Source organism: Aquarana catesbeiana, linkage group LG06, assembly GCF_042186555.1.
Source record: "Aquarana catesbeiana isolate 2022-GZ linkage group LG06, ASM4218655v1, whole genome shotgun sequence".
In the NCBI taxonomy this organism is placed as follows: Eukaryota; Metazoa; Chordata; class Amphibia; order Anura; family Ranidae; genus Aquarana; species Aquarana catesbeiana.
Window position 1 is genome coordinate 85,393,094 of NC_133329.1, and position 27,587 is coordinate 85,420,680.

At 40.2% G+C, this 27,587-nt stretch overlaps 1 protein-coding gene across 1 annotated transcript in view; it reads left to right on the forward strand.

The window, feature by feature from the left end:
• The first annotated feature begins 1,376 nt into the window (after positions 1 to 1,376).
• The window catches only part of PPL (periplakin), a 138,013-nt gene continuing 111,802 nt past the window's right edge, over positions 1,377 to 27,587 (forward strand). The window contains exon 1 of the mRNA XM_073636357.1: positions 1,377 to 1,598. Coding sequence (XP_073492458.1) covers positions 1,534 to 1,598 — 65 coding nt within the window. The 5' untranslated portion in view covers positions 1,377 to 1,533. The remainder of the gene's footprint in view (positions 1,599 to 27,587) is intronic.

A 27,587-nucleotide genomic window follows, 5' to 3' on the forward strand; every position in this document is an offset into this window, starting at 1 on the left:
CCTTACAGATGAGTCACACTGAGTGATGATCTGCTGCATTTTAGGCTGTCAGAAGTGGCCCCTCCAGTGTGTGTGGAATGCACCCCTCCCCTCTCCCTCCCTGGAGCTGTCAGTGTTAGCCCCGCCTCCCCGTGCACAGGGGGGGAGGAGAGAGGAGACACTCCAAACATAACCCAGGCTCACAGGATTAACCCCTTCCTGCCCAGTCCTATGGACACATAGGGCGGTCATAGGGACACCAATGGGATTTGGTATGATTATTATTATTATTATACAGTATTTATATAGCGCCAACAGTTTGCACAGCGCTTTACAACATGAGGGCAGACAATACAGTCACAGTATAATTAAATGCAGGATGATGCAGATTTTTCAATAAAAAGCAAATTTACAGGTGGCTTGTTCATAGCAAATAATTGCACAATAAAAATAATTTGTAAAAAATGGTAAGGTTCCAAAACAAATATATATCTCCGCTCTGCTGCTTTAAAGAGAACGGATCGCATATCACGCTGCCAGTATGATTACGACCACACCAATATATTTAAAGGAACACTCCTCTCAATAATGTTATTTTAGCTATGGTGGGCTGAATCACCTGCTGGCTTATAGCTCTGGATTGGCCACACCTCCCATCCACTCTGCACCCATGGAGTCTCACTCCAGCTGCTGCACACTCTGTAATATGACAAGAGACACAGTTGCAACCAATGTTGCTGTGGGTGGAGCCTTTTATTTGTTTTCCTTTGAACTTTATTAACACGTATCTTTTTTTCAACCTTATTGACTATGTAACTATTTACCATTGCACAGTGCACACTGTGTACACAGATCCATTGTATCAGAGTGATCTGTGCAGATTCAGGCAGGGCTGGCTGACACTTTTAGGGCTACAACACCTGGACAGCTTCAGGTGGGGATACCCTGAGAAGATAAAGGGTGGAATAGCCTTCTGCAGGTCCATACATACATGTCACTGGAAGAGTTCACTACTGTCATACAACTGTCACTGCTCATATAGGTGGAGCCACCCCCCTTGTCACTGCTAGTCTAAGCTACAGTCACAACTGTCACTCCTCCTACAGGTGTTGGTGGTCATGTCTGTCACTCTGTCACTCCACCCAAGCACTGGTTAGCCACATCTATCACTACTAAGTATTGGCTGTCTCACCTGTCACTCCTTATTTCAGGTCTGTCTCACCTATCACTTGTCCTGCATAGTATTGGCTGTCCCACCTGTCACTCACCCTCTGTGACATTTCTTGTTTCATTGTCACTCCTCCTTTCAGGTATTGGCAATCACACCTGTCACTCCTCCTCCCAGGTATTGGCAGACTCACCTGTCACTCCTCCTCTCAGGTGTAGTCTGTCTCACCTGTGGCTCCTCCCCCCTCCTACCTGCAGAGCTGGATCCTCAGGCTCACATAGTCCCTACACCTCCCAAACTCACAGCTTAGTCTGGAGAGTGTAGAAGGATCTCATCCCCGGGGTCCCCGCATCTGACACTGACACCCTGAGGAAGCCAGGAGAACAATGAGCTCCCTGTTCAAGAAACGGACCACTGCCAAATACAGCCCGAACTCTGTGCAGCCCAAAGTGTGAGTAGTACCCATCGGAGTGCATGTGTGCCATCTATACCCATCCTATGTACTATATATGGGCATTGTCATGTACTGCTCTATAATCATTGTCAGCGCAGCGATCTTCTGTAGTACTTGTATATGATGTGTATGGGTCACTTACACTATGTGTATACACGGACAGCTCTGCATCATGTATAGTGCTCCCCTTGTACTATAATGTATAAACTGTGATTGGTGTAATTTATACAGTGTGATATATATATATATATATATATATATATATATATATATATATATATATATATATATATACACACAGTACAGTGTACTCTATATCGTTTCCTCTGCAGTGTGTGTGTGTGCTCTCTCTGCTCTGTATATAGAAGTCACTGCAGTGCCCCATACTCAAGTGTTTTCTGCGGTCCTAATAGACCAGGGGCACCTCTGGGCACACAGAATAAAACAATGAGGGGCTGGCAGGGTACCAAGGTGACCACTTTGGTGGTAATATTAATCTTTTTAACTGAAAGTTCTGAAACCGTACAAGACATAGAATAGATCATCTCTATGTCCTGAAGGAGACCCAGTGTACTCAGTAGATGATCTAAGACTCTCGGTGGCCCTAGGACACTCCTTAGAGAACCCTGGGAAACTCAGTAGAAGACCTTAAGCACTCAGTAGAAGACTGGGGACAGAGGACCCAGTGTCCTCAGCAGAGGTGGACTCAGTAGAAGACCTAAGGTACTCAGTAGAAGACTGAGGACAGAGGACCCAGGATCCTCAGCAGAGGTGGACTCAGTAGAATGACCTAAGGTACTCAGTAGAAGACTGGGGACAGAGGACCCAGGGTCCTCAGCAGAAGTGCACTCAGTAGAACACCTGGGGGATGCTGTGAATCTCCCCTGGACCCTGGTACATTATATGCATCTCTCCCTGTGCTCTTCATAGTCAAGAACTTTTTATTTGTTGCAAAGACAAAACTGGATTGTAGCTCCTGGACTAACTGGTAATTTTAGACACCATCCCCAGTAAAGATAATAGTAATCTTAGTATTAAAGGATGACTTGTTCTTTTCTGACCTGATGTTTCTTGGGTATTAGCTGAGATACATTGGATTTTTACATCATGGAGAAAGATCCAATAAACTTCTACACAAAGATCCTTGCTACTAGTGACCGGAAATCTAGTGCCTTCTTAGGGCGCAGAGATCCAGTGGATCCCAAGCCTACAGATATCCATTGGGTGTTCTGACTGTGCAAAAGTCCAGTGGAGGTCCCAATTGTAAGAGATCTTGGGTTCTGTCCCAAACACACACTGTGGGAGTTTCTGATCTGTGCATTGGTTCAGATTATTTCTTCTTCTTTATAATAAGCTATGTGCAGAGATTATTTTTAATGGTTTCTGTAGCCCAGTGTTGGGTCTGATGCTCTCTGAATTGTACATGTCATGTATAGTGTCATGGTTGCATAGTTGTCATTTTATTTTAATGGGTGTAAGCTCTTCTGTACACATTGGTGGAATGGCAAGCCATGGTCGAACTTGCTGGAATGTGACTCCCCCTCAAGGTCTGTGTATTCCTGGAGCACTCAAGCTGAGTGAGTTGTTTTTACACCTGTCACCCCTCCCATCGATCATACATTGCTCTGACCATTCAGCCCAACAAACATTTGATGACAGTCTCCAAATCTGCTTATTTTTAGCTTGACAATCAAATGTCTATGGGGCATCTGCAAAGCAAGGCTTATTTTGGAGAGAAGTGATTGCACTGGTTTGGAATTGTTTTCCATTCCATTGTTCCCCTGATAAGCTAATGGGAGTTTCTGCAATTCTCCCCATCTTTCCATAAGTATGATGCTTTCTTGCTTATAGAAGTGCTGGATAGTACAGAGGATTAAGGACAGTGGCACCATTCCTGTCCTGTATTATCTATTTGTATAGAGTGAAAAGATGAGTAAGCCATAAGGATTTAAGGGTTGGTCGAGATACTAATTTTTATTGGTTGCAATGAATGAGTCTATCAAGTGTTGACATCTAATGCATTTTCGGAGTAGTTTTTTTGGATGTTCCACCCTTCCCCCGTCAGGAATTAAATTGAAACCTTTAACTGAGCAAGCTTCCAACAATATGAAGAATTCAAGTCCAGATTCCTCTGCCACAACAAATCTAAGCCCTGATGAAGCGGCACTGAAACGCGTTGGAATTTGCCAGGCTGATTCTCCCATGGCCAATGTTGTTTCTCCACCAGGAAGTAGAGAGCTGCCACGCTTTTGCAATAATGTGATTTATTCGGAACTCCCACCAAGATTGGAGTCCAACCCTCCACCACCCAAATCCCTGTATAGCCTATGACCAGCTTTAAGGGCAGTAGCACACAGCCTATAAAAGGGGTACACACCTGCAGGAGCAGCAATGTTGATGTATGAAGAGAGGAGTGGACACACAACTTTTACCTGAGTGAGCTTCTAACTTCTATCTTATGAAGAATTTAAATCATGGATTACCCAATCAGATTCATATTCTATAAAAAGACTAAGCCCTGATGAAGGAGCCCTGAGACATGTTGGAATTTGTCAAGCTGAATCTCCAATGAACCCTATTGGGCACCAGGTAGTAAAGAGCTGCCACAATATTGCGACCATTTTGATTTATTTAGAACTCCCACCAAGCTTGGATTCCATCCCTCCACCCAAATTTGTGCATGGTCCCTAGGGCCAGCTTGAAGGGCAGTAGTACACAAAGTCTATAGAGGGGGTGCACACCTGTAGGAGCAGCTTGGGAGTGTTGCTGTATGAAGACGGAAGGGGGCTGTGTTCGATATGGCTCCGGCTTATCAGCAGGATCAATAAAGGTTGTCTAAATTAACCAGTTAATTGTTTTTCCTCAGGATCATTGGGGTTGATTTACTAAAACCAAAGAGTGAAAAATCTGGTGCAGCTCTGTTTAGAAACCAATCAGCTTCCAGGTTTCTTTGCCAAAGCTTAATTGAACAAGCTGAAGGTAAAGGCTGATTGGCTACCATGCATGGCCAGATTTTTCACTCTCCAGATTTAGTAAATCACCCCCGATGTGTCAATGGTACAAGGTTCTCATGGGGTCACCATACACGTTACAGCCTGACCATACAATCTTCATACAGTCAACTTCGGATTTACTAAAACTATTTAATGAGAGAAGCTACATAATCTATCCAATCAGACAAGTCCTTGCACTTGTACTGGAACAGGTTGATTCAGCTCCAGGGCAAGGATGAGGAACTGTGCCCCCTCTCCCATCCTATTGCATGCTGTAGAATGGGGTTTACCACCCTGCGCTAATTTTGCCCCCTGGCTGGCATGGCGTGTGTACTGCACATGTGTGGCCAATTGCCTGCTTTCTAGTAACTAGACGGTAGTTGCAAATGCTCATTGTGGACCGAGAATGGACACGATGGAGCACAGTGTGACAGCAGTAGCTGCCACGGCAGCAAGAGGTTGCTAGCTACTGATCTGGAGAGCTTGTGTGTGGTGAGGGTCCGCTCCCCCTTCCCCCCACTGCTGTGCCCTGAACAGTTGTCCCTTCTGCCCACCCCTTGTTCCAGCCTTGCTTTCACTATATAGTTGTTTGTAGATCTAAAGAAGATTGTACCCTCAGAAGCAAAATGTATAGTGAGCTATAGACTATATTGTCACCAAATCTGGCCACATCAGAAGACTGCCATGTCATGCTTACATATTCTTGAAGGGTAGAGATTGAGCTGGACTGACTTGGTTGGTCACTGGTTGTAGATAGGAGGCCCAAAAGGCAAGGTAAGAAAGGTTTCTTTCCAGAGTTTGATGCCCGACTGTTTTGTAAAGATGGTAAACCCTGTTATGGGCTGCTACCTCAGGGTGTGGCCAGGTGATCGCTCCTGTAGTGATCAAAGGAGGTGAATGTAAAGGAGCGCCCCAAATGCAGTAGTTGTGAAATATGGTCAATGGTACCTCAAGCCTCAGCTGACAATCAGACATTATCAGACCTGATGTTCAGTTTCCAGACAGACCCTAATAGGATCCATATTCAAACAGCAGCCCTGGGGAAAGGGGAGTCCTTTGTCCCCCAACACGCGTTAGTTATATTCTACCATCTGTACTCCAAATAAAACGGGTTATTTCACAACTACTGCATTTTGGGCACTCTTTTTACATTCTCCTCCTTATGTCATGCTTACAGGTAGCTGTAGGGTGGCCATAGATCATGGCCAGGACAAGGGGTGGGCAGGAGGGACAGCTGACCTGGGCACAGCGGAGCAGGGGGGCAAAGAATGGACACAGGGTAGTAAACCCATTATATGGCATGCATTAACAGTGGGGGAGGTGGTGCAGTTCCACATCCTTGCCCTGGGCACTAGATGAACCTGTCCCAGAAATGCCATAGATTGTTTAAAGAGATAGTTGGATGCTGAAAATCCAAACAATTGCTAGTGCTACTTTAAAAAGTGGAACTTCTGCTCATCTGATTCCCCCCCCCCCCCCCACGGTGCCACAATTGGTATCCTTTCCCACTTCCGGGAGCCTCAGCTGCGGTTATTGACGTCATGGCTGGGGCTCCATCCTCCTTTCCTTGTCGCCGGGCCAGTAGGAGAGAGGAGCGGGCCTCGTGCATGCGCAGTAGGGTTCCCGGCATGAAACCGAAAGGCTAAACTGCCGGGTACCCTTACCCGCAATGGAGGCGGCATGCACCTGACAGCTGATGGAAACATCAGCTGCGGTGCCGACATCGCTGGACTCCAGGACAGGTTAAGTGTCCTATTATTAAAAGCCAGCAGCTGCAGTATGTGTTTTTAATGTTTTTTCTGTTTTGTTTTGTTTTTTTTTGTGCGGACCTCCGCTTTAATATCTAGTTTGTGCAGATGTGAAACACTGGTAACATTTCACATTAACAATGGGCTGACATAAAGGATTTCCTGTCATGTAGGCAAATCTGTTTTATTTCATATTTGGCAGTTGATCAGATGACTGTTCATGTTTTTGTACATAAACCTAACTGATGATTGTGGGGATCCTGATTAATCTTCAAGAGATCAGATCAAAAGCTGTCTATATCCGGCCTCATCGAGTGGACTCAGTAGAGCAACGCACAGGGGGAGATTTACTAAATCTGGTGCACACAGGATCTGGTGCAGCTCTACATAATAGCATAACAACAATAGCCAATCAGCTTCTAGATTCAGCTTGTTCAATTAAGCTTTGACAATAAAACCTGGAAGCTGATTGGTTTCTATGCAGAGCTGCACCAGATTCTGTGTGCTCCAGTTTTGGTAAACCCCCCCCCAGTGTGATGGGTGAGGATTGTATGGAAGGGGCAGCTACAGCATTCAGTGTTCTATAAAGTGTCATTGCTTTTTCAGATTTAGATGGATTGGGAAGTGACCTCTGTCTGGTTTTATTGTTGTCTGAGTCAGCTTTCCTTTCCTGCTGTGAGACATTAAGGGATGTGAAAGGATATCCCCAATGACAAATCGGAGAGCAATAACACCTGAAACGCGATGTGACACATCCCCATGCCATCCAGAAAAAAAACTCTGGTTGGAGTTCCACCTTTTTTATATTTACAGAAGTGAATGTCCCTTTCATTTGTTGAATTTCAGCTCTTTCAATCACATTTGGGCATTACCTAGGGCAGTCTGAATGCAAATACATCCTGCCTAGGAATGCCCACTCCTCCAGACTGACACCCACCCATCAAGCCATATGATATTACTATTTGCATAACTTCTCCCAAGAACCCACCCACTGCTTCCACCAGGACTAAAGTGGAGTTCCACCCAAAAGTGGAAGCTCTGCTTATCTGCCCCCCCCCCCCCCTGATTTTCGACAGGTACCCATCCCCACTTCCAGGAGACCTGGCTGCGGCGAGGCCCCCCTGAAAGTTCGCCCCCTCCTTCCCCTGTTGCCGGGCCATTCTCAGCGCAGCAGGCTTCGCACATGCACAGTAGGGAGCCGTCTGTGAAGCCGCAAAGGCAGTTTCCCTTAAAGGCAATGGTGGCGGCAGCACCCAAGAGCTGGGTCTAAAATAAGGTATGTAATGAAAATTAGTTTTATTTCAAAATTGCATACACTTGTTAATGAGGTGGGAGGAGCCAGCGAAGGAAAAATATAAGCGGATTACACGTCAGCTTTAGGAGATATTGCTGTTTGCACATAGTCCGTACAGGTCTACTCCCTGTCTATATAAACCAATAGATATATTGTATACATGAAAGTCAAGGTGCTGAACTACACAGATCCTCTAGTAATTGTCAGTCTGTTTCAGTGATGATACGATTTTATTTCCTGGGCACCTTCCATATAGAAAGTCTTTGTAAAATGTAACATTTAAATATCCATTTTAGAATGTAACAATTGTAGTTTTTGTTACTTATTTGTTGCTGTCTTGGACTTTGACTGTCCAATGTTTATTTGTTTGCTTTTTTTTTTTTTGATTACACAGACAACTGTATCCCTAAATGGAAGTATATTCCTTTCATTTAACTACGAAACAAGGCCACTCTTCTCCATTTACTGTGATACTGCTTGAAGTCCTCTGAAAAGCGATCAATGGTGGATCTCTTTTCAGAAGATAGTATTGCAGCAGCTGACAGGTGTGCAGGAGGCGCTATTGCTGCCTTGCTATGGGGGCACCTGAGCCGAGCCGCAGCTCCCTGTGTCCATTCAGACACGGAGCTGTGGCCCTGCCCCGCCCCCTCTCTTTCCTCATTGGCTGACTGCTTTATTTTACAGCCGCGGGAGTCAATGGTGCTGTGCTGCTGTCTCAGCCAATGAGGGGAGTCTGTGGCAGCCTAGATACTCATGTAACATCGCTGGATCTAGAGGTACCTCAGGTAAGTATGAGAGGGGTTGCTGCACACAGGAGGCTTTATCTTCATGCATAAAGATAAAAAACCTTCTGCCTTTACAATCGCTTTAAACTCAAAGAGCGAGTTTGACAGGCCGCGTCGCCTATCAAACTCTTCATCTTGAAAAAATGCTGCAGCCGCGGCATGTATACAGCATGTTCTGACTGTATTGTTACAATTCGAGTGAGCAACAGTAAAACCGCAGCTCAGCCTTCTGTTTTTACCCTCCCAGGCACCCCTCTGAAAGAGCCCTGTAACTGGCTTTACATCAGTAGAATTTCATCAAAAAATGTTAATTTTTGGAATGTGCATTTGCTTTTCTAAGGACCCTTTCATAAATGCAGTATTCTCTATCACCCCTTTCAAAAGCGTTCCATGGTGGCTTACTTTTCAGGGTGGTAGAGCAGCAGCTGCCAGGCATTCAGGAAGCGAAACTGCCAACTTCTGAATTCCTGCTTTTTTGGTTTTTTTTAACGGACTGGGAATTTTCTATGTAAATCCCCAACTAAAACTGCAACCAAGCATTTGGTTTGTGGCTGGCATGGCCCCATTCATGTGAATGGGGTATAATGTTCATAGCAGCTGCTGCTTGTTTATGAATGGTATGCATGGTATCTTTTAGGTGGATGGTCAGAGGGTGGTAAAACCGCAGCTCACCCACCTGTTTTTACGCTCCCCCCCCTTTCCCGGCCACCTGTATGAAAGAGGCTTTAAGGCTGCACACTGCAGCTCCAAAACATCAGATTTATAGGCATTTAAGCTTTTCTTTTTTTCTGCCTCTAAATGCCCCTTGTTAGCCTATGTGTCCATGCACCTATAGGTGTTTATAGGCATTTAGAGGCAAGAGCACTTGTAGGCAGAAAGAAAAACACCAAAGCCGCGTCCAGGAGAGTAGCTTTTGAGCATTAAATATGCTCAAACATGCCTAAATGCTAGGGGGTGTTCATTTAAATGGTCAGTATAAATTAATATAAAACAAATGAACACTAAACGACAAATTGACACACCTAAACGCGTTTGCAAAAACGCAGCTTTAGGCTCATTTTTGATGCTGCTTTTATCCTGCCAGGAGAAAGGGCATTAAGCAGAGCCCAGTGTACTTGAGGCCAATAGTTCATGGAGTAAAATTGATGGTCGATTTTTTTTTTTTTTTTTTTTTTTCAGAGCTCAGTGAGGAGAGCTTTGAGAGCTGATTGGACAGTAAGGACACCCCCCCTACCTTTTCACAGGAACAGAGCTGAGGCTTTCAATCAGCTAGAGGTCCCTCCCCTGTCACCATTTTTCTCTTGGTGTTGGGAAAACCTGTCAGAAGTGATTCACGTGATAACAGAGGAGCAGCAGATAGAAATTACACTTAGAGCTCTTAATTAAGACAAGTACCCACTATAGAGGGATATGCTTTGTTCATATTTCATGTCTGGGGTCTATAACCATTTTAAGACCTCCATTTATAGACGCACATTTGTGCATTTTTTTCCAAGCCTTTTTGCCTTCTTAGCTACTTTTTGCCCCACTAAAGTAATTGACTACATAAGTCAATATCTATACTCCAGACTTTTACAGGATAAATATAAACCAGTAACACATTATGAGTGATGGTGTACGGGTTTAATTTTAGTATCACCGGCTCAGTACCTGGGTGTGGGTTCACCCATCTTCCTCTATGATGGTATCATACATAGTGTGGTATGTTGTATAACAAAGGTGTGTGCTGTCATCTGGACACATTAATGATGTATTATTTGGGAATTTCTATGCAATCTTCAACGTGGCATTTAGACAGCTGATACTGGAGAGTCAGAACCTATAATTTAGCTGCATAGGAATCCAGAGGTAATCTAGTACAGCAAGTTATGAAATCATTTAGATACGTAGATGACATAGTTTTACTGGGCTTTAAATTTTACATTCAAGAACATTCGTCCAAACACAATCTTTTCTAGTTTTTCCTTGTCAAAATAGTTTTATTGAGTACAAAGATTATGTATAGGTAACATTGAATAAGTAACATACAATCAATATAAGGAAGCTCGTTTACAAATATAAAATAGTTAATTCATTAATAATGAAATAGAACAAGACAATGTATTCTAAAAGGACAATCTTTTCTAGTTTTTAATGCAGCAGCACATACCCACTTTACATTGTCATTCCTTCACTGTGTTCTCATAGGGAAGTGAAGTGATGTACTTGGTACTCCTGGTTATGGGGTATCCTGTGACCCTTTTTATTTCCTCCTATCTGACGGAGCTGGGGTTTGGTAGTTGGCACCCGGAACTGTCACATGGGGGGCAGGGAGAGAAGTCCACCTTGGCCACTTAGGCACCCAGTACTGTCACATAGGGGGCAGAGAGAGAATTTCACCTTGGCCACTCAGTACTGTCACATGGGGGGCAGGAAGAAAATTCCACCTTGGCCACTTAGGCACCCAGAACTGTCACATGGGGGCAGGGAGAGAAGTCCACATTGGCCACTTAGGCACCCAGTACTGTCACATAGGGGGGCAGAGAGAAAATTCCACCTTGGCCACTCAGTACTGTCACATGGGGGGCAGGGAGAAAATTCCACCTTGGCCACTCAGTACTGTTACATGGAGGGCAGGGAGAGAATTTCACCACTCGGGCACCCGGCACTGTCACATGGGGGGCAGGGAGATAGGCATTCAGCACTGTCACATGGGGGGCAGGGAGAGAATTTTACCTTGGCCACCCATGCACTGTCACACAGGGGGCAGGGATATAATACCACCTTGGCCACTCAGTACTGTCACATGGGGGCAGGGAGAGAAGTCCACCTTGGCCATTCAGGCACCCGCCACTGTCGCATGGGGGCAGGGAGAGATATTCCACGTTGGCTTCTCAGGCACCCGCCACTGTCACATGGGGGCAGGGCGAAAATTCCACCTTGGCCGCTTAGGCACTTAGTACTGTCACATAGGGGGGGAGGGAGAGAAGTCCACCTTGGCCACTTAGGCATCCTGCACTGTCACATGGGGGGCAGGGAGATAATACCACCTTGGCCACTCAGGCACCCAGCACTGTCACATGGGAGGAAGGGAAAGATATTCCACCTTGGCCACTCTGGCACCCAGCACTGTCACATGGGGGGGCAGGGAGATAATACCACCTTGGCCACTCAGGCATCCACCACTGTCACATGGGGGGCTGGGAGAGAATTCCATCTTGGCCACTCATGTAGGCTTCAAGTCATGACTTTGAGCTTTAGAGTACATAGTGCTTCTTCACCTCACTACCACAAATGAATGGAGCAGTAGCAGGATGAAGGCAAGGCGAGTAAGTGCAGCTACTATGGCTAACATTAAAGTGAACCTGTTACTTTGCCCTGAATGAACAAGGCACAAGCTCACTTTTACATCCTGGTTCTTTGACAATTCCTTTGGCCAGTCATGCCTATAGTACACCTCTCTACCTGTCCCGCACTGTTATCAGTTATCATTGTTCCCAGTTCTCTCTGTAGACTACAGACCACCTCCCCATTCTGTTATAATGATGAGAAAAGGGGGAGGTGTTCTGTGGTCCTAACACACTTCCTGTCTTAGAGTGACAATGCTGCTCCTCCGTGGATACAATATGGTGAGTTAGGGTTGTCTGCCTAAGAAAGAAAGTGCATTAGTGGCAGGATCATCAGGTAAAGGAAAAGATTTTATTGTTGGAACTTTTGATGGCAAGCTGAGAATTCCTTCAACTATTACGGATGAAGGTAACACCGAGGTCAGAGCGGAGTGCTGTAAATGAGGCTCCATTGAAGTGTGTGAACAGTGACTGATCCATGGGTGTGAGGTAGTAAAGGTGTGTGCACAGCATCCTGCCTGCGTAAAAAGACAATATCAGAATAATATCACAGAGTGGACCCCTCCCATGCTTGTGTATGGGGATTACCCGGGGGAAGGGGGGGGGGAGTGAGAAAACTGACACCAAGAGCAGTGCACAATACATTAATAAGAGTGTCTTTGTATTTATTGTAACAAGAGATACACAAAATTCTAAGATTCCACCTCACCTCACCCACATTCATAGACAAATGTATCCTTAATCTAATAATTGCACAAAATAATGGGCTTGAAAGTGGTATTAAACCGACGGTGCTGGGTGGGCAATGTGCAAGTTTGCATAACCGCAAAAGTTGAAATAACACTCCTAAAGCCACATCCGTATAAACTTGATTGGAAGACAGAAGGGGTAAAGGGCCACAGGGCCCTAATTAGGACTTTAGAGGCAAAATGGACAGCCCCTGTGCATCAACGCGTTTCGTTGTTATGCTTCGTCAGGACACACTTGGGGGTAGTTGAAAGGAACAGGTCTCACTATCAAAGATAAAATAAATCCATCAGACATTATATTACAATAACATATAATAATAATAAAAAGTTATTAATATAAATCCATCAGACATTATATTACATCTTTGATAGTAAGACCTGTTCCTTTCAACTACCCCCAAGTGTGTCCTGATGAAGCAAAACAGTGAAACGCGTTCACGCATAGGGGCTCACTGTCGTTTATTCGGTGTCAACTCTCTGGTTTACACTAGATACCCATTACTATCATATGCTTATCATATGTTTTTAATTTTTTTTTAGTTGACCTGTTTGATAAGACTTATTGTTAATAAAATATATTTTTGTACTATATTATTGTCCATTTTGCCTGTAAAGTCAGAATTAGGGTCCTGTGGCCCTTTACCTTTTCAAGTTTGCATAACATACTTGCACATTCAAGAGAGTTAAAAGGATAAAAGTGCCATGATTACCTAAGCCCAGTACAGGTTTTTATTAAGCATGATGCAAAAAAAAACAAAAAGAGATCCAACAGGTTTCGGGGGCTCACAACATCCAGGGCTGTAAAATGATATAATGCATAGGAAATGCTGTATGTGTAAAAATAATTAGTTATATTTTTTAAATTTATTTTTGTTTATTGTATTATTTATATTGGATTTTATGTATATTTCCAGCCCTAATAAAGGGATGAATTGTGAGCTTCCAAAACGCATTAAAAGTGCTATGTGAGTGGATGCGCTGCTCCCATCTGTGCTCTCTATATTGCCTGTGTATGTGCTATCTCAATAGCCTAATTTGGTTCACCATCCACCTAACAGGTTATATCTCATTTATACAATACTCATATGTTTGTATAATTCATCACATGTGAACAACAACTTAATCCAAATACTTTAAATCATATAAAAAGTCCAGTGACATATGTCACATCATGATAGACTCTTCTTCATATGTGTTGCGAATCATCCGTTATAATTGCCGTGGGCGGCGTGCTCTTGTGTGTGGTATCAGATTAAAAGTGACTTAGTGCTTCACCACCACCTGTGAGATTTGCCACTCACCAGATTAATCTTTAAAACTGCACCTTTGGTTCATTAACAGGGATAACCACTCCACTCAAAGGAAACTTTTCTCCAATATCTATACCAGGTCCTCAATGTTCCTCATGCAAACGGATAAAAAACCATCATCGCGCAATAACGTTTAAAACCTTTATTCCATACATAAAAAACACTTTGCACTCACATTTCCAAGTGCCATTAGGCCGGCACCGAGCTTTTCCCGCAGTTAAGGACGGGTGGGCACTGCAGCCCGGTTCGTCTAGTGTGTGCTAGATGGTCTCCGTTGCCGCTTACGTTTCCCCCTGTTTGCGTTCGCGTCCTCTCCAAACCCCGTTCGTTCCCGGTCACGTGGGTACGATAATCTCCCAGCAGCCTCTACGCGTTTCGCAATCAAATTTGCGTCATCAGGAAGCTGCTGTGTGATTGGTTCTCATTCTATTTATATTGTGTGCGGGCGGAAATTGTTTTACCGCCATCTTGGATGTGGGAATTCCCTTAGTTCCGTTCTATTGGGGCTTTCTTTCTCTTAGCGCCATTTTGCTTATGGGCAATTCGCCCATTCCGTGATTGTTCATTGCACCCGCTGTTTCCCCCTCTACCATTGTTAATGCTCATTCCAATTTACCTATTATTATATTAGTTGTATATGAATGGTTATAAACTAACCCGTCCGTATCTGCTGGAGAGGCTCTCACATGTTAAAAAATACATAGATACATGGCCTTTGTTGGCCTTTATATGCTTTAACTAAAAAAACTTTTTATGCACATTGTTATTCCATATTTGATTACCGCTAGATCTGTAATATGGAACAGCAAATCCTTACCCTTTCTAAAATAATTTTTTACATAGCAACTATCCAGAAAATGAAACTAAATTAAAAAATAAAAAATAAATAATAAAAATAAAAATAAAAAATAAATAAATAAAATGAAATAAAGAAAAAAGAAAAAAAGAAAAAAATGAAAAAAATGAAATAAAGAAAAAAATGAAATAAAGAAAAAAATGAAATAAAGAAAAAAATGAAGAAAAAGAAAGAAAAAATAAAAAATAAAAATAAAAATAAAAATAAAAAATAAAAAATAAAAATAAAAAATAAAAAATAAAAAAATGTAAAATAAAGAAAAAATAACATAAAATTGAAAAAATATGGAAAATATAATAAAAATAAAAATAAAAATAAAAATAAAAATAAAAATAAAATTGAAATTAAAATTAAAATAAAATTAAAATAAAAATAAAAATAAAATTAAAAAGATAAATAAAATAAAAATAAAAATAAAAATAAATATAAAAATAAAAATAAAAATAAAAATAAAAAATGAATAAAAATAAAAATAAATATGAAAATAAATGTAAAATAAAAATGAAAAAATAAATAAAAATAAAATTAAAATAAAAATAAAATTGCTAAAAATATGAAAATCTGATGTAAAATGTAAATTGACTTTTAGTAATTTTCCAAAAAACAGTTGATGTCAAGTTCCACGTTCAACCCCTGTGGCCTCATCGTGTCCATTTTGAATATCCAGTGGGTTTCGTTCTTTGAAACCTCCCTTCTCATGTTGGTATTCCTCCAATTGCGTTCTATTCTGTCTATCCCATAAAATTTTAAATGTTGGGGGTTTCTGCCATGTATGTCCCTAAAGTGTTTTGATACACTATGGTGTTTAAATCCTTTTTTGATATTTCTGACATGTTCGCCTATTCTAATTGACAAAACTCTAGTTGTTCTGCCTACGTACTGTAGTCCACAACTGCACTCCAGTACGTAGGTGACATGTGTACTACTACAGGTTATCAACTTTTCTATTTTATATGTCTGCTTGTTGGTATTTGACCTAAAGTCTGTTATTTTTCTGTCTTTCTTATTGGTGGATCTACAGGCTTTGCACTTTCCGCATCTATAAAATCCCTTCTGATTAAAAAAATTTGACAAACTTTTGGGAGGGTCTGGCACATTTTTGACTATTTTGTCCCTGATCCTTCTTGCTTTTCTATATATAAATGTTGGTTTTCGGGGTAGTACTTTGCTCAGTTGTGGGTCGCTACTGATGATGGGCCAGTTGTTCTTTATAATATCTTCTAATTCCTTATATTGAGTATTAAAACCCGTGATAAATGGTATATTGTCATCCTGGTTATTTTTCTTTGTTTTGTTACTGAGAATTGCTTCCCTATCAATGTTAGCCACTTTTTCACGTGTATTCTCCAGTATACTCCTTTTATAACCTTTTTCTATGAACCTGTCTATCAGGATATTCGTCTGTCGGAAATAATCCTCCATTTGGTCACAATTCCGTCTAATCCTGATAAACTGGCTCTTTGGAATGGATATTTTCCACTGGAAAGATGCTGGCCACATTTGCTGCTATACAAACGCTACATAGACGATATCCTGATAATATGGAAGGGAAGCCACGAAGAGTTGGAACAGTTCATTCAGCATATTGGTGGCAACCAATATGACATAAAATTCACTGCTACAGTACATCAACAAACAATTAATTTTTTGGACTTAGAAATATATAAAAATAAAAACACACTTGGGACCAGAACACACTTCAAAGAAACGGACCGGAATGGGTACATACCAATGGGGAGCTGTCACCACCCCCAGTGGAAAATATCCATTCCAAAGAGCCAGTTTATCAGGATTAGACGGAATTGTGACCAAATGGAGGATTATTTCCGACAGACGAATATCCTGATAGACAGGTTCATAGAAAAAGGTTATAAAAGGAGTATACTGGAGAATACACGTGAAAAAGTGGCTAACATTGATAGGGAAGCAATTCTCAGTAACAAAACAAAGAAAAATAACCAGGATGACAATATACCATTTATCACGGGTTTTAATACTCAATATAAGGAATTAGAAGATATTATAAAGAACAACTGGCCCATCATCAGTAGCGACCCACAACTGAGCAAAGTACTACCCCGAAAACCAACATTTATATATAGAAAAGCAAGAAGGATCAGGGACAAAATAGTCAAAAATGTGCCAGACCCTCCCAAAAGTTTGTCAAATTTTTTTAATCAGAAGGGATTTTATAGATGCGGAAAGTGCAAAGCCTGTAGATCCACCAATAAGAAAGACAGAAAAATAACAGACTTTAGGTCAAATACCAACAAGCAGACATATAAAATAGAAAAGTTGATAACCTGTAGTAGTACACATGTCACCTACGTACTGGAGTGCAGTTGTGGACTACAGTACGTAGGCAGAACAACTAGAGTTTTGTCAATTAGAATAGGCGAACATGTCAGAAATATCAAAAAAGGATTTAAACACCATAGTGTATCAAAACACTTTAGGGACATACATGGCAGAAACCCCCAACATTTAAAATTTTATGGGATAGACAGAATAGAACGCAATTGGAGGAATACCAACATGAGAAGGGAGGTTTCAAAGAACGAAACCCACTGGATATTCAAAATGGACACGATGAGGCCACAGGGGTTGAACGTGGAACTTGACATCAACTGTTTTTTGGAAAATTACTAAAAGTCAATTTACATTTTACATCAGATTTTCATATTTTTAGCAATTTTATTTTTATTTTTATTTTTATTTATTTTTTCATTTTTATTTTACATTTATTTTCATATTTATTTTTATTTTTATTCATTTTTTATTTTTATTTTTATTTTTATATTTATTTTTATTTTTATTTTTATTTTTATTTTTATTTTATTTATCTTTTTAATTTTATTTTAATTTTATTTTAATTTTAATTTCAATTTTATTTTTATTTTTATTTTTATTTTTATTTTTATTTTTATTATATTTTCCATATTTTTTCAATTTTATGTTATTTTTTCTTTATTTTACATTTTTTTATTTTTTATTTTTTTATTTTTATTTTTTATTTTTTATTTTTATTTTTATTTTTATTTTTTATTTTTTCTTTCTTTTTCTTCATTTTTTTCTTTATTTCATTTTTTTCTTTATTTCATTTTTTTCTTTATTTCATTTTTTTCTTTTTTTCTTTTTTCTTTATTTCATTTTATTTATTTATTTTTTATTTTTATTTTTATTATTTATTTTTTATTTTTTAATTTAGTTTCATTTTCTGGATAGTTGCTATGTAAAAAATTATTTTAGAAAGGGTAAGGATTTGCTGTTCCATATTACAGATCTAGCGGTAATCAAATATGGAATAACAATGTGCATAAAAAGTTTTTTTAGTTAAAGCATATAAAGGCCAACAAAGGCCATGTATCTATGTATTTTTTAACATGTGAGAGCCTCTCCAGCAGATACGGACGGGTTAGTTTATAACCATTCATATACAACTAATATAATAATAGGTAAATTGGAATGAGCATTAACAATGGTAGAGGGGGAAACAGCGGGTGCAATGAACAATCACGGAATGGGCGAATTGCCCATAAGCAAAATGGCGCTAAGAGAAAGAAAGCCCCAATAGAACGGAACTAAGGGAATTCCCACATCCAAGATGGCGGTAAAACAATTTCCGCCCGCACACAATATAAATAGAATGAGAACCAATCACACAGCAGCTTCCTGATGACGCAAATTTGATTGCGAAACGCGTAGAGGCTGCTGGGAGATTATCGTACCCACGTGACCGGGAACGAACGGGGTTTGGAGAGGACGCGAACGCAAACAGGGGGAAACGTAAGCGGCAACGGAGACCATCTAGCACACACTAGACGAACCGGGCTGCAGTGCCCACCCGTCCTTAACTGCGGGAAAAGCTCGGTGCCGGCCTAATGGCACTTGGAAATGTGAGTGCAAAGTGTTTTTTATGTATGGAATAAAGGTTTTAAACGTTATTGCGCGATGATGGTTTTTTATCCGTTTGCATGAGGAACATTGAGGACCTGGTATAGATATTGGAGAAAAGTTTCCTTTGAGTGGAGTGGTTATCCCTGTTAATGAACCAAAGGTGCAGTTTTAAAGATTAATCTGGTGAGTGGCAAATCTCACAGGTGGTGGTGAAGCACTAAGTCACTTTTAATCTGATACCACACACAAGAGCACGCCGCCCACGGCAATTATAACGGATGATTCGCAACACATATGAAGAAGAGTCTATCATGATGTGACATATGTCACTGGACTTTTTATATGATTTAAAGTATTTGGATTAAGTTGTTGTTCACATGTGATGAATTATACAAACATATGATTATTGTATAAATGAGATATAACCTGTTAGGTGGATGGTGAACCAAATTAGGCTATTGAGATAGCACATACACAGGCAATATAGAGAGCACAGATGGGAGCAGCGCATCCACTCACATAGCACTTTTAATTTAATTTTTTTCTCTGAAAAAAAATTTTTTGGATGCAGCAGCTATAAATATCACTTACACCATTTTTGATAGGATAGTTTTTGCGCCAGTGACACATATATTTTCACAAATTTTTTATTTATATATATTTATATATATATAATTTTTTTCACGGGCAGCATAACATGGAGGTTTTCTCATTTCTAGCTAATCGCAAGTTAGATCTGGGCGAACTTTTCCATAATTATGATAACACCACAGCACTCAGCTTGGAACAAAGTTTTAAACACTTAAAGAATGCCATGGACAAGCAAATCAGAATATGGTGGGATATCCACACATTGGATCAATATAGAGAGGCTAAAATCACCCCAAGAAGGCTCAGATGGGACTTAGGCCCCAATGATGGAATAATAGATGAAAATCTATCCAGAACTTGGTTTGATTTTTTCAATGGTTGTGAAAATAAACTGTTAGAAATCATAATTGAAAGAAGGAGAACCAAATTAAAAAAGATTGAATCCACCATTGGCACCATTAGGGATAACATGATACCACATGTAGAAACAAATGAGTATAAAACTAGAGTGGCAAAACTACAAGAGTTTCTAACCAAATTGGATAATGAAGTAAAGAACAAAAAAGTTAAGAAATATCAAAGGGACAAAAAAGATTATGTAGAAGGGAAAGTATATAGGTGGCAGGAGGAGGAAACATCCACCAACTCTGCAAACACATCCCTGAATGAGGAGGTGAACATCAGGGATGTAGATGCAGACAAAAGAACCAATGACACACCGGGTACCCCAAAGGCAAATCTAATAAGAAGAGAAATTGGGAAGTCAGCACACACCCCAACTACCAATCAGAGAAAGGTGAATAAAAAACCCGAACACGAAAATCGAACGATGAACACACCCACCTACCCTCCTCCTTTGGGTCAATATTCCAGGCCTTGGAGAGGAGGGTACAGGGGTAGAGGAAGGGGATATTATTCAAATTATAATCCCAACTATGGCCCACCTATGTGGCAGGGGGAATGGCGGGACTGGAGAGAACCGTACAAACCACCCATGCCAGTATTCCAAACCAACAGGGGGAGTTGGAGCAGGAACCCCCAAGAATCTGGAGAAAGTACAAACCAAAGAGAAAAAGAGGCTGTAGAGGGAGAGGCAAAAAGGAAAAGAGAAAACTAGGGGAGGGTATTTTCAATTTAACAGATGTAACCTTTACCCAGGAAGAACTATTAGTATTAGACAGCGGAATCAAATATGCACCTAAGGCAACTTTTAATCAATTTGAAGCTTTTATTGATTTACAAAAGTTTATCAGAAAACTAAATTTAAAGAAATATTTTTTGGAAAAAGAAGAATCACAACACCAACATACCGATACGGTATATAAACATAGCAAGTTGAGGAATAAATCCACGTTCAACCCCAGGTCTACCACTAACCAACACATAGAGGTGTTCAAAAGGCTAGTGGAAAAGGAGATAAGAAACATTAAACCAACAAAAAGTAGTAAGGATAGAATATGGCAGGGATTAAGGAAACTAGAAAAAAGGAAAAACATAGTAATACGACCGGCCGATAAGGGGGGGGGTGTAGTGATCCTAACAAAAGAAGACTATTATAAAGAGTTGGAAAGATTAGTCAAGGATCCAAGTACCTACCAACCCCTAAAAAAGAATCCAAACAGAGAGTTAAAAAAGAAATTAAAAGAGTACCTAGACAAGGGTATAGCGGATAAAATCCTGAACAAAAAAGAAGGAAGATACTTATTGACAGAGGCCCCAAGAATACCAGTGATATATCAAGTCCCCAAAATTCACAAAAGTAAAACCAAGCCACCAGGGAGACCCATAATCAGTGGCATTGAGTCAATACATTCTAGGTTAGGAGAGTACCTAGATGTATTCCTCCAACCTATAGCAGGAGAAGGGAAGTCATTTCTTAAAGATAGTAAAGATGTTATTAACAATTTAAAAAACCTAAAGGTAGACAACTCCACACTATTGGTAACACTAGATGTGGAGTCGTTGTACACCAACATTAAACAAACCGATGCCCTGGCAGCAGTAGCATGGGGAATGAAAAACCTATCGGACCTAAAATTAAAACAAAGGAGGTTTATTTTGGAGGGATTAAGAATGGCCATGGGGAATAATTTTTTCTGGCACGACCATAAATACTATAGACAAATTAAAGGGGTAGGCATGGGAAACAAGTATGCACCGAGTGTGGCCAACATCTTCCTGAGTAAATGGGAGGAGGAAGAAATTTACGGAAGATGCTGGCCACATTTGCTGCTATACAAACGCTACATAGACGATATCCTGATAATATGGAAGGGAAGCCACGAAGAGTTGGAACAGTTCATTCAGCATATTGGTGGCAACCAATATGACATAAAATTCACTGCTACAGTACATCAACAAACAATTAATTTTTTGGACTTAGAAATATATAAAAATAAAAACACACTTGGGACCAGAACACACTTCAAAGAAACGGACCGGAATGGGTACATACCAATGGGGAGCTGTCACCACCCCCAGTGGAAAATATCCATTCCAAAGAGCCAGTTTATCAGGATTAGACGGAATTGTGACCAAATGGAGGATTATTTCCGACAGACGAATATCCTGATAGACAGGTTCATAGAAAAAGGTTATAAAAGGAGTATACTGGAGAATACACGTGAAAAAGTGGCTAACATTGATAGGGAAGCAATTCTCAGTAACAAAACAAAGAAAAATAACCAGGATGACAATATACCATTTATCACGGGTTTTAATACTCAATATAAGGAATTAGAAGATATTATAAAGAACAACTGGCCCATCATCAGTAGCGACCCACAACTGAGCAAAGTACTACCCCGAAAACCAACATTTATATATAGAAAAGCAAGAAGGATCAGGGACAAAATAGTCAAAAATGTGCCAGACCCTCCCAAAAGTTTGTCAAATTTTTTTAATCAGAAGGGATTTTATAGATGCGGAAAGTGCAAAGCCTGTAGATCCACCAATAAGAAAGACAGAAAAATAACAGACTTTAGGTCAAATACCAACAAGCAGACATATAAAATAGAAAAGTTGATAACCTGTAGTAGTACACATGTCACCTACGTACTGGAGTGCAGTTGTGGACTACAGTACGTAGGCAGAACAACTAGAGTTTTGTCAATTAGAATAGGCGAACATGTCAGAAATATCAAAAAAGGATTTAAACACCATAGTGTATCAAAACACTTTAGGGACATACATGGCAGAAACCCCCAACATTTAAAATTTTATGGGATAGACAGAATAGAACGCAATTGGAGGAATACCAACATGAGAAGGGAGGTTTCAAAGAACGAAACCCACTGGATATTCAAAATGGACACGATGAGGCCACAGGGGTTGAACGTGGAACTTGACATCAACTGTTTTTTGGAAAATTACTAAAAGTCAATTTACATTTTACATCAGATTTTCATATTTTTAGCAATTTTATTTTTATTTTTATTTTTATTTATTTTTTCATTTTTATTTTACATTTATTTTCATATTTATTTTTATTTTTATTCATTTTTTATTTTTATTTTTATTTTTATTTTTATTTTTATATTTATTTTTATTTTTATTTTTATTTTATTTATCTTTTTAATTTTATTTTTATTTTTATTTTAATTTTATTTTAATTTTAATTTCAATTTTATTTTTATTTTTATTTTTATTTTTATTTTTATTTTTATTATATTTTCCATATTTTTTCAATTTTATGTTATTTTTTCTTTATTTTACATTTTTTTATTTTTTATTTTTATTTTTTATTTTTTATTTTTATTTTTATTTTTTATTTTTTCTTTCTTTTTCTTCATTTTTTTCTTTATTTCATTTTTTTCTTTATTTCATTTTTTTCTTTATTTCATTTTTTTCTTTTTTTCTTTTTTCTTTATTTCATTTTATTTATTTATTTTTTATTTTTATTTTTATTATTTATTTTTTATTTTTTAATTTAGTTTCATTTTCTGGATAGTTGCTATGTAAAAAATTATTTTAGAAAGGGTAAGGATTTGCTGTTCCATATTACAGATCTAGCGGTAATCAAATATGGAATAACAATGTGCATAAAAAGTTTTTTTAGTTAAAGCATATAAAGGCCAACAAAGGCCATGTATCTATGTATTTTTTAACATGTGAGAGCCTCTCCAGCAGATACGGACGGGTTAGTTTATAACCATTCATATACAACTAATATAATAATAGGTAAATTGGAATGAGCATTAACAATGGTAGAGGGGGAAACAGCGGGTGCAATGAACAATCACGGAATGGGCGAATTGCCCATAAGCAAAATGGCGCTAAGAGAAAGAAAGCCCCAATAGAACGGAACTAAGGGAATTCCCACATCCAAGATGGCGGTAAAACAATTTCCGCCCGCACACAATATAAATAGAATGAGAACCAATCACACAGCAGCTTCCTGATGACGCAAATTTGATTGCGAAACGCGTAGAGGCTGCTGGGAGATTATCGTACCCACGTGACCGGGAACGAACGGGGTTTGGAGAGGACGCGAACGCAAACAGGGGGAAACGTAAGCGGCAACGGAGACCATCTAGCACACACTAGACGAACCGGGCTGCAGTGCCCACCCGTCCTTAACTGCGGGAAAAGCTCGGTGCCGGCCTAATGGCACTTGGAAATGTGAGTGCAAAGTGTTTTTTATGTATGGAATAAAGGTTTTAAACGTTATTGCGCGATGATGGTTTTTTATCCGTTTGCATGAGGAACATTGAGGACCTGGTATAGATATTGGAGAAAAGTTTCCTTTGAGTGGAGTGGTTATCCCTGTTAATGAACCAAAGGTGCAGTTTTAAAGATTAATCTGGTGAGTGGCAAATCTCACAGGTGGTGGTGAAGCACTAAGTCACTTTTAATCTGATACCACACACAAGAGCACGCCGCCCACGGCAATTATAACGGATGATTCGCAACACATATGAAGAAGAGTCTATCATGATGTGACATATGTCACTGGACTTTTTATATGATTTAAAGTATTTGGATTAAGTTGTTGTTCACATGTGATGAATTATACAAACATATGATTATTGTATAAATGAGATATAACCTGTTAGGTGGATGGTGAACCAAATTAGGCTATTGAGATAGCACATACACAGGCAATATAGAGAGCACAGATGGGAGCAGCGCATCCACTCACATAGCACTTTTAATTTAATTTTTTTCTCTGAAAAAAAATTTTTTGGATGCAGCAGCTATAAATATCACTTACACCATTTTTGATAGGATAGTTTTTGCGCCAGTGACACATATATTTTTCCAAAACGCATTGGAGTTCTATTTTTTTACATCATGTTTAAAGTGGTTGTAAACCTCAAACATTAAATATGAACAAAGCACATCCCGCTAGAGTGTGTACTTGTCTCGATCCAGAGCACTAAAGCCGGCTATAGATGGTTCGAATCCCTGTCAAGTCCCTGCTGAACCGGCTGAGATTTGAACCATGTGTCGGCAGGTTGAATGTACATTAATCGATCAATCAACTTGGGTACAACAAGCCTGTTGGATGTTGCATGCGATAATTGCTAGCGGCTATTGTAGCCACTAGCAGAAATTGCTGTGTTCTCCCGGCGGAACGGCTCCCCCCATTCCCCCCCCCCCCCCACCGCCGGGAGAACACAGTGGCTCCATAGAAGGGATTCCCCCATTAAAGCTAACCCGTGGTTGCAGGAAATTAAATCGCTCCGTCTATGGCCATCTTATGCCTTGTACACACGGGCCGAATGACGAGCGACATCGGCCGGTTCAATAAAAACCAGCTGACATTCGGCCAATGTGTATGGCAGCTGGTCTGACAGAATCCAGCCATTTAGCCAGCTTCTGTCAGACGAGCATGTTGGAAAACCAGCAGCCGACCAGCGGTCTCAGCCAATGACTGAGGGCGCTGACCGGAGTGTTCTGCCGGGGGGCCTATCCTCCTGTCAGAACACAAAAGAACAGCAGGGGAGATCACTGTACTAACATCGGATTGTTAGTACAGCGGCTCTGACCGAAGCTGTGAGTTTTTTTTTTTTTCCATTCAACCTGCTGGGTTGAATGAAAAAAAAAAAAAAGTAGTGATGTGTACCAAGCTTAAATTTAATTCCTGTCTGTTGCCCCGTTCCTCTGATATCAGCATGAGCCGCTTCTGACAAGGTTTCCTGACAACAAGCGAAAAAAAATGACAGGGGAGCGAGCTCCAGCACACAGCCTGTGATTGACAGCCTCAGCTATGTTTTTGTGTGCTGTGTGAAAGGGAGGGGGGGATAGGGGGTGTCCCTTTTCTCCAACCAGCTTTCAGCTCTGCTCACTGACTGGCTTCCTGCCACCTGCTTTCTGGAAGCTCAAAGAAGCTTTATAAATGTTGTACTTTGAACAGATGTAGATAAGAGAAGACTGCAGATAAACAGGTACAACTTATGTAGGAGGATTTGTTTCATTTCTATGTATCACCTGAGGCCAGTCACTTCACTGGGTGTATGTTAGAGTTTGCAACCACTTTAATAAAAAAAAAAACAAAACAAAAAAAAACATTTACTGGACTTACATTGGACGGCCACTGATAACGTCACTCCAGTACACACGCACAAGCTTTACATCGTCCCCCATCACTTGGATCATTCCAATGAGATGTACAATGTACACAATAGAAAAAAAAATGCTAGGTGAAAGAAAACATTTTTTGGCAGACTTGGCATGCCTTTCTGCCAAAAATCCCTACCTGCCAGCAAGTTTTTATTTTTAGAGTTTTAATCAGCTTTTATTTTAATGCGTTTTGTTGTGCATTAGTCATTTTCTCATTTATATTTAAAGCTGAAATAATTATTTAAACGTATTTTAAATGCAGTCAATGTGAGTACCTGAACCTGTACTGGTGTAAGCTTTGTAATAAAAAAAAAAAATTTCAAAAAGGGAGGGGCAGTACCAGGGGCCAATCTGGCTCTGCGGCACGCACATGTGCTGACAAAAGGAAATGAGTGAAAATCTGCTATAGTGGCAAAAAAAAAATCTGAAAAGGGTTTAAAGGTGGTTGTAAACCTCAGACATGAAATATGAACGCAGCACATCCTTCTATAGTGTGTACTTGTCTCAATTAAGAGCACTAAATGTCATTTCTGTCTGCCTGTGTCATTCCTCTGCTATCAGCATGAGTCACTTCTTACAAGATTTCCTGACACCAAGAGAAAAAAGGTGACAGGAGCATTAGGTTAACTATCCATTAACCTATATGGTTAATGGATAGATTCATGCATAGCATGAATCTATCCACGGTCGCCGCCAACTCCTATTCATGCGTCCGGCCCCTTTCAGGATGCCGGGCACCTGAATTACAGCTGCAGGGGTGTTTTTTTGAAGCATCTGATTAGAGCTATAGGCTCTAATAGGCTTCAAAATAGGGTGGGCTCGGAGTGCAGAGCATTGCGCCATGAGCCCACCCAGGTGTTACAACAGCGAATGAATATAAGCTGCTTTCACACTGGGGCGACGGCGGCATCGGCGGTAAAGTGCCGCTATTTTTAGGGGCGCTTTATCGTCGTTTAAACAGTGCTTTGCCGGCGGTTCAGTGGCGCTGCCCATTTATTTCAACAGGCAGGAGTTGTCTAGGAGCGGCTTCACCGCTCCAAAGATGCTGCTTTTTTTTTTTTTTTTTTTTTTTTTTTTTTTACATCCTGCCAGCACATCGCCTCAGTGTGAAAGCACTTGGGCTTTCAATTTATTTCAGTTTAGGCCAATATGTATTCTTCTACATATTTTTGGTAAAAAAAAAAAAAAAAAAAAATCCCAATAAGCGAATATTGATTGGTTTGCGCAAAAGTTATAGTGCCTACAAAATAGGGGATACGATTAGGGATCTTTTAAAAAAAAAAAATGTTATTATTATTTTTTTTTTTTGCGGGGCTGCAACATTGTGGCCGACACATCTCACCATGAGGCTCTTTGCCTGAATTCAGCCCTGAAACGGAGGCAAAGACGCACAGCGTTTCTGTGCAGTGCGCTCCGCAGCCATAGGGAGCCGGTCATATCCTCCTGCTATGCATAGGTGTGAACCCAGCCTAAGTGACACTTTTTGGGGACCAGTGACACAATGCAGTGCTAAAAAAAAATGCACTGATCAATGTAGATCAATGTATAAATGACACTGGCAGGGAAGGAGGTTAACACTAGGGGGCAATCAAAGGGGTTAACTGTGTTCCCTGGGTATGTTCTAACTGTGTGGGGGATGGGCTCACTGGGACAACAGAGATCGCTGTTCCTAACCACTAGGAACAGCAGATATACATGTTGTCCCCTGTCAGAACGGGGATCTGCCTTGTTTACATAGGGAATGTGACCTATAAACTGTACAACTCAATTGAAAAACAAACTGAAATCTTTTAGGTGGAGGGAAGTAAAAATAGAAAACTAAAATAATGTGGTTGCATAAGTGTGCACACCATCTTATAACTGGGGATGTAGC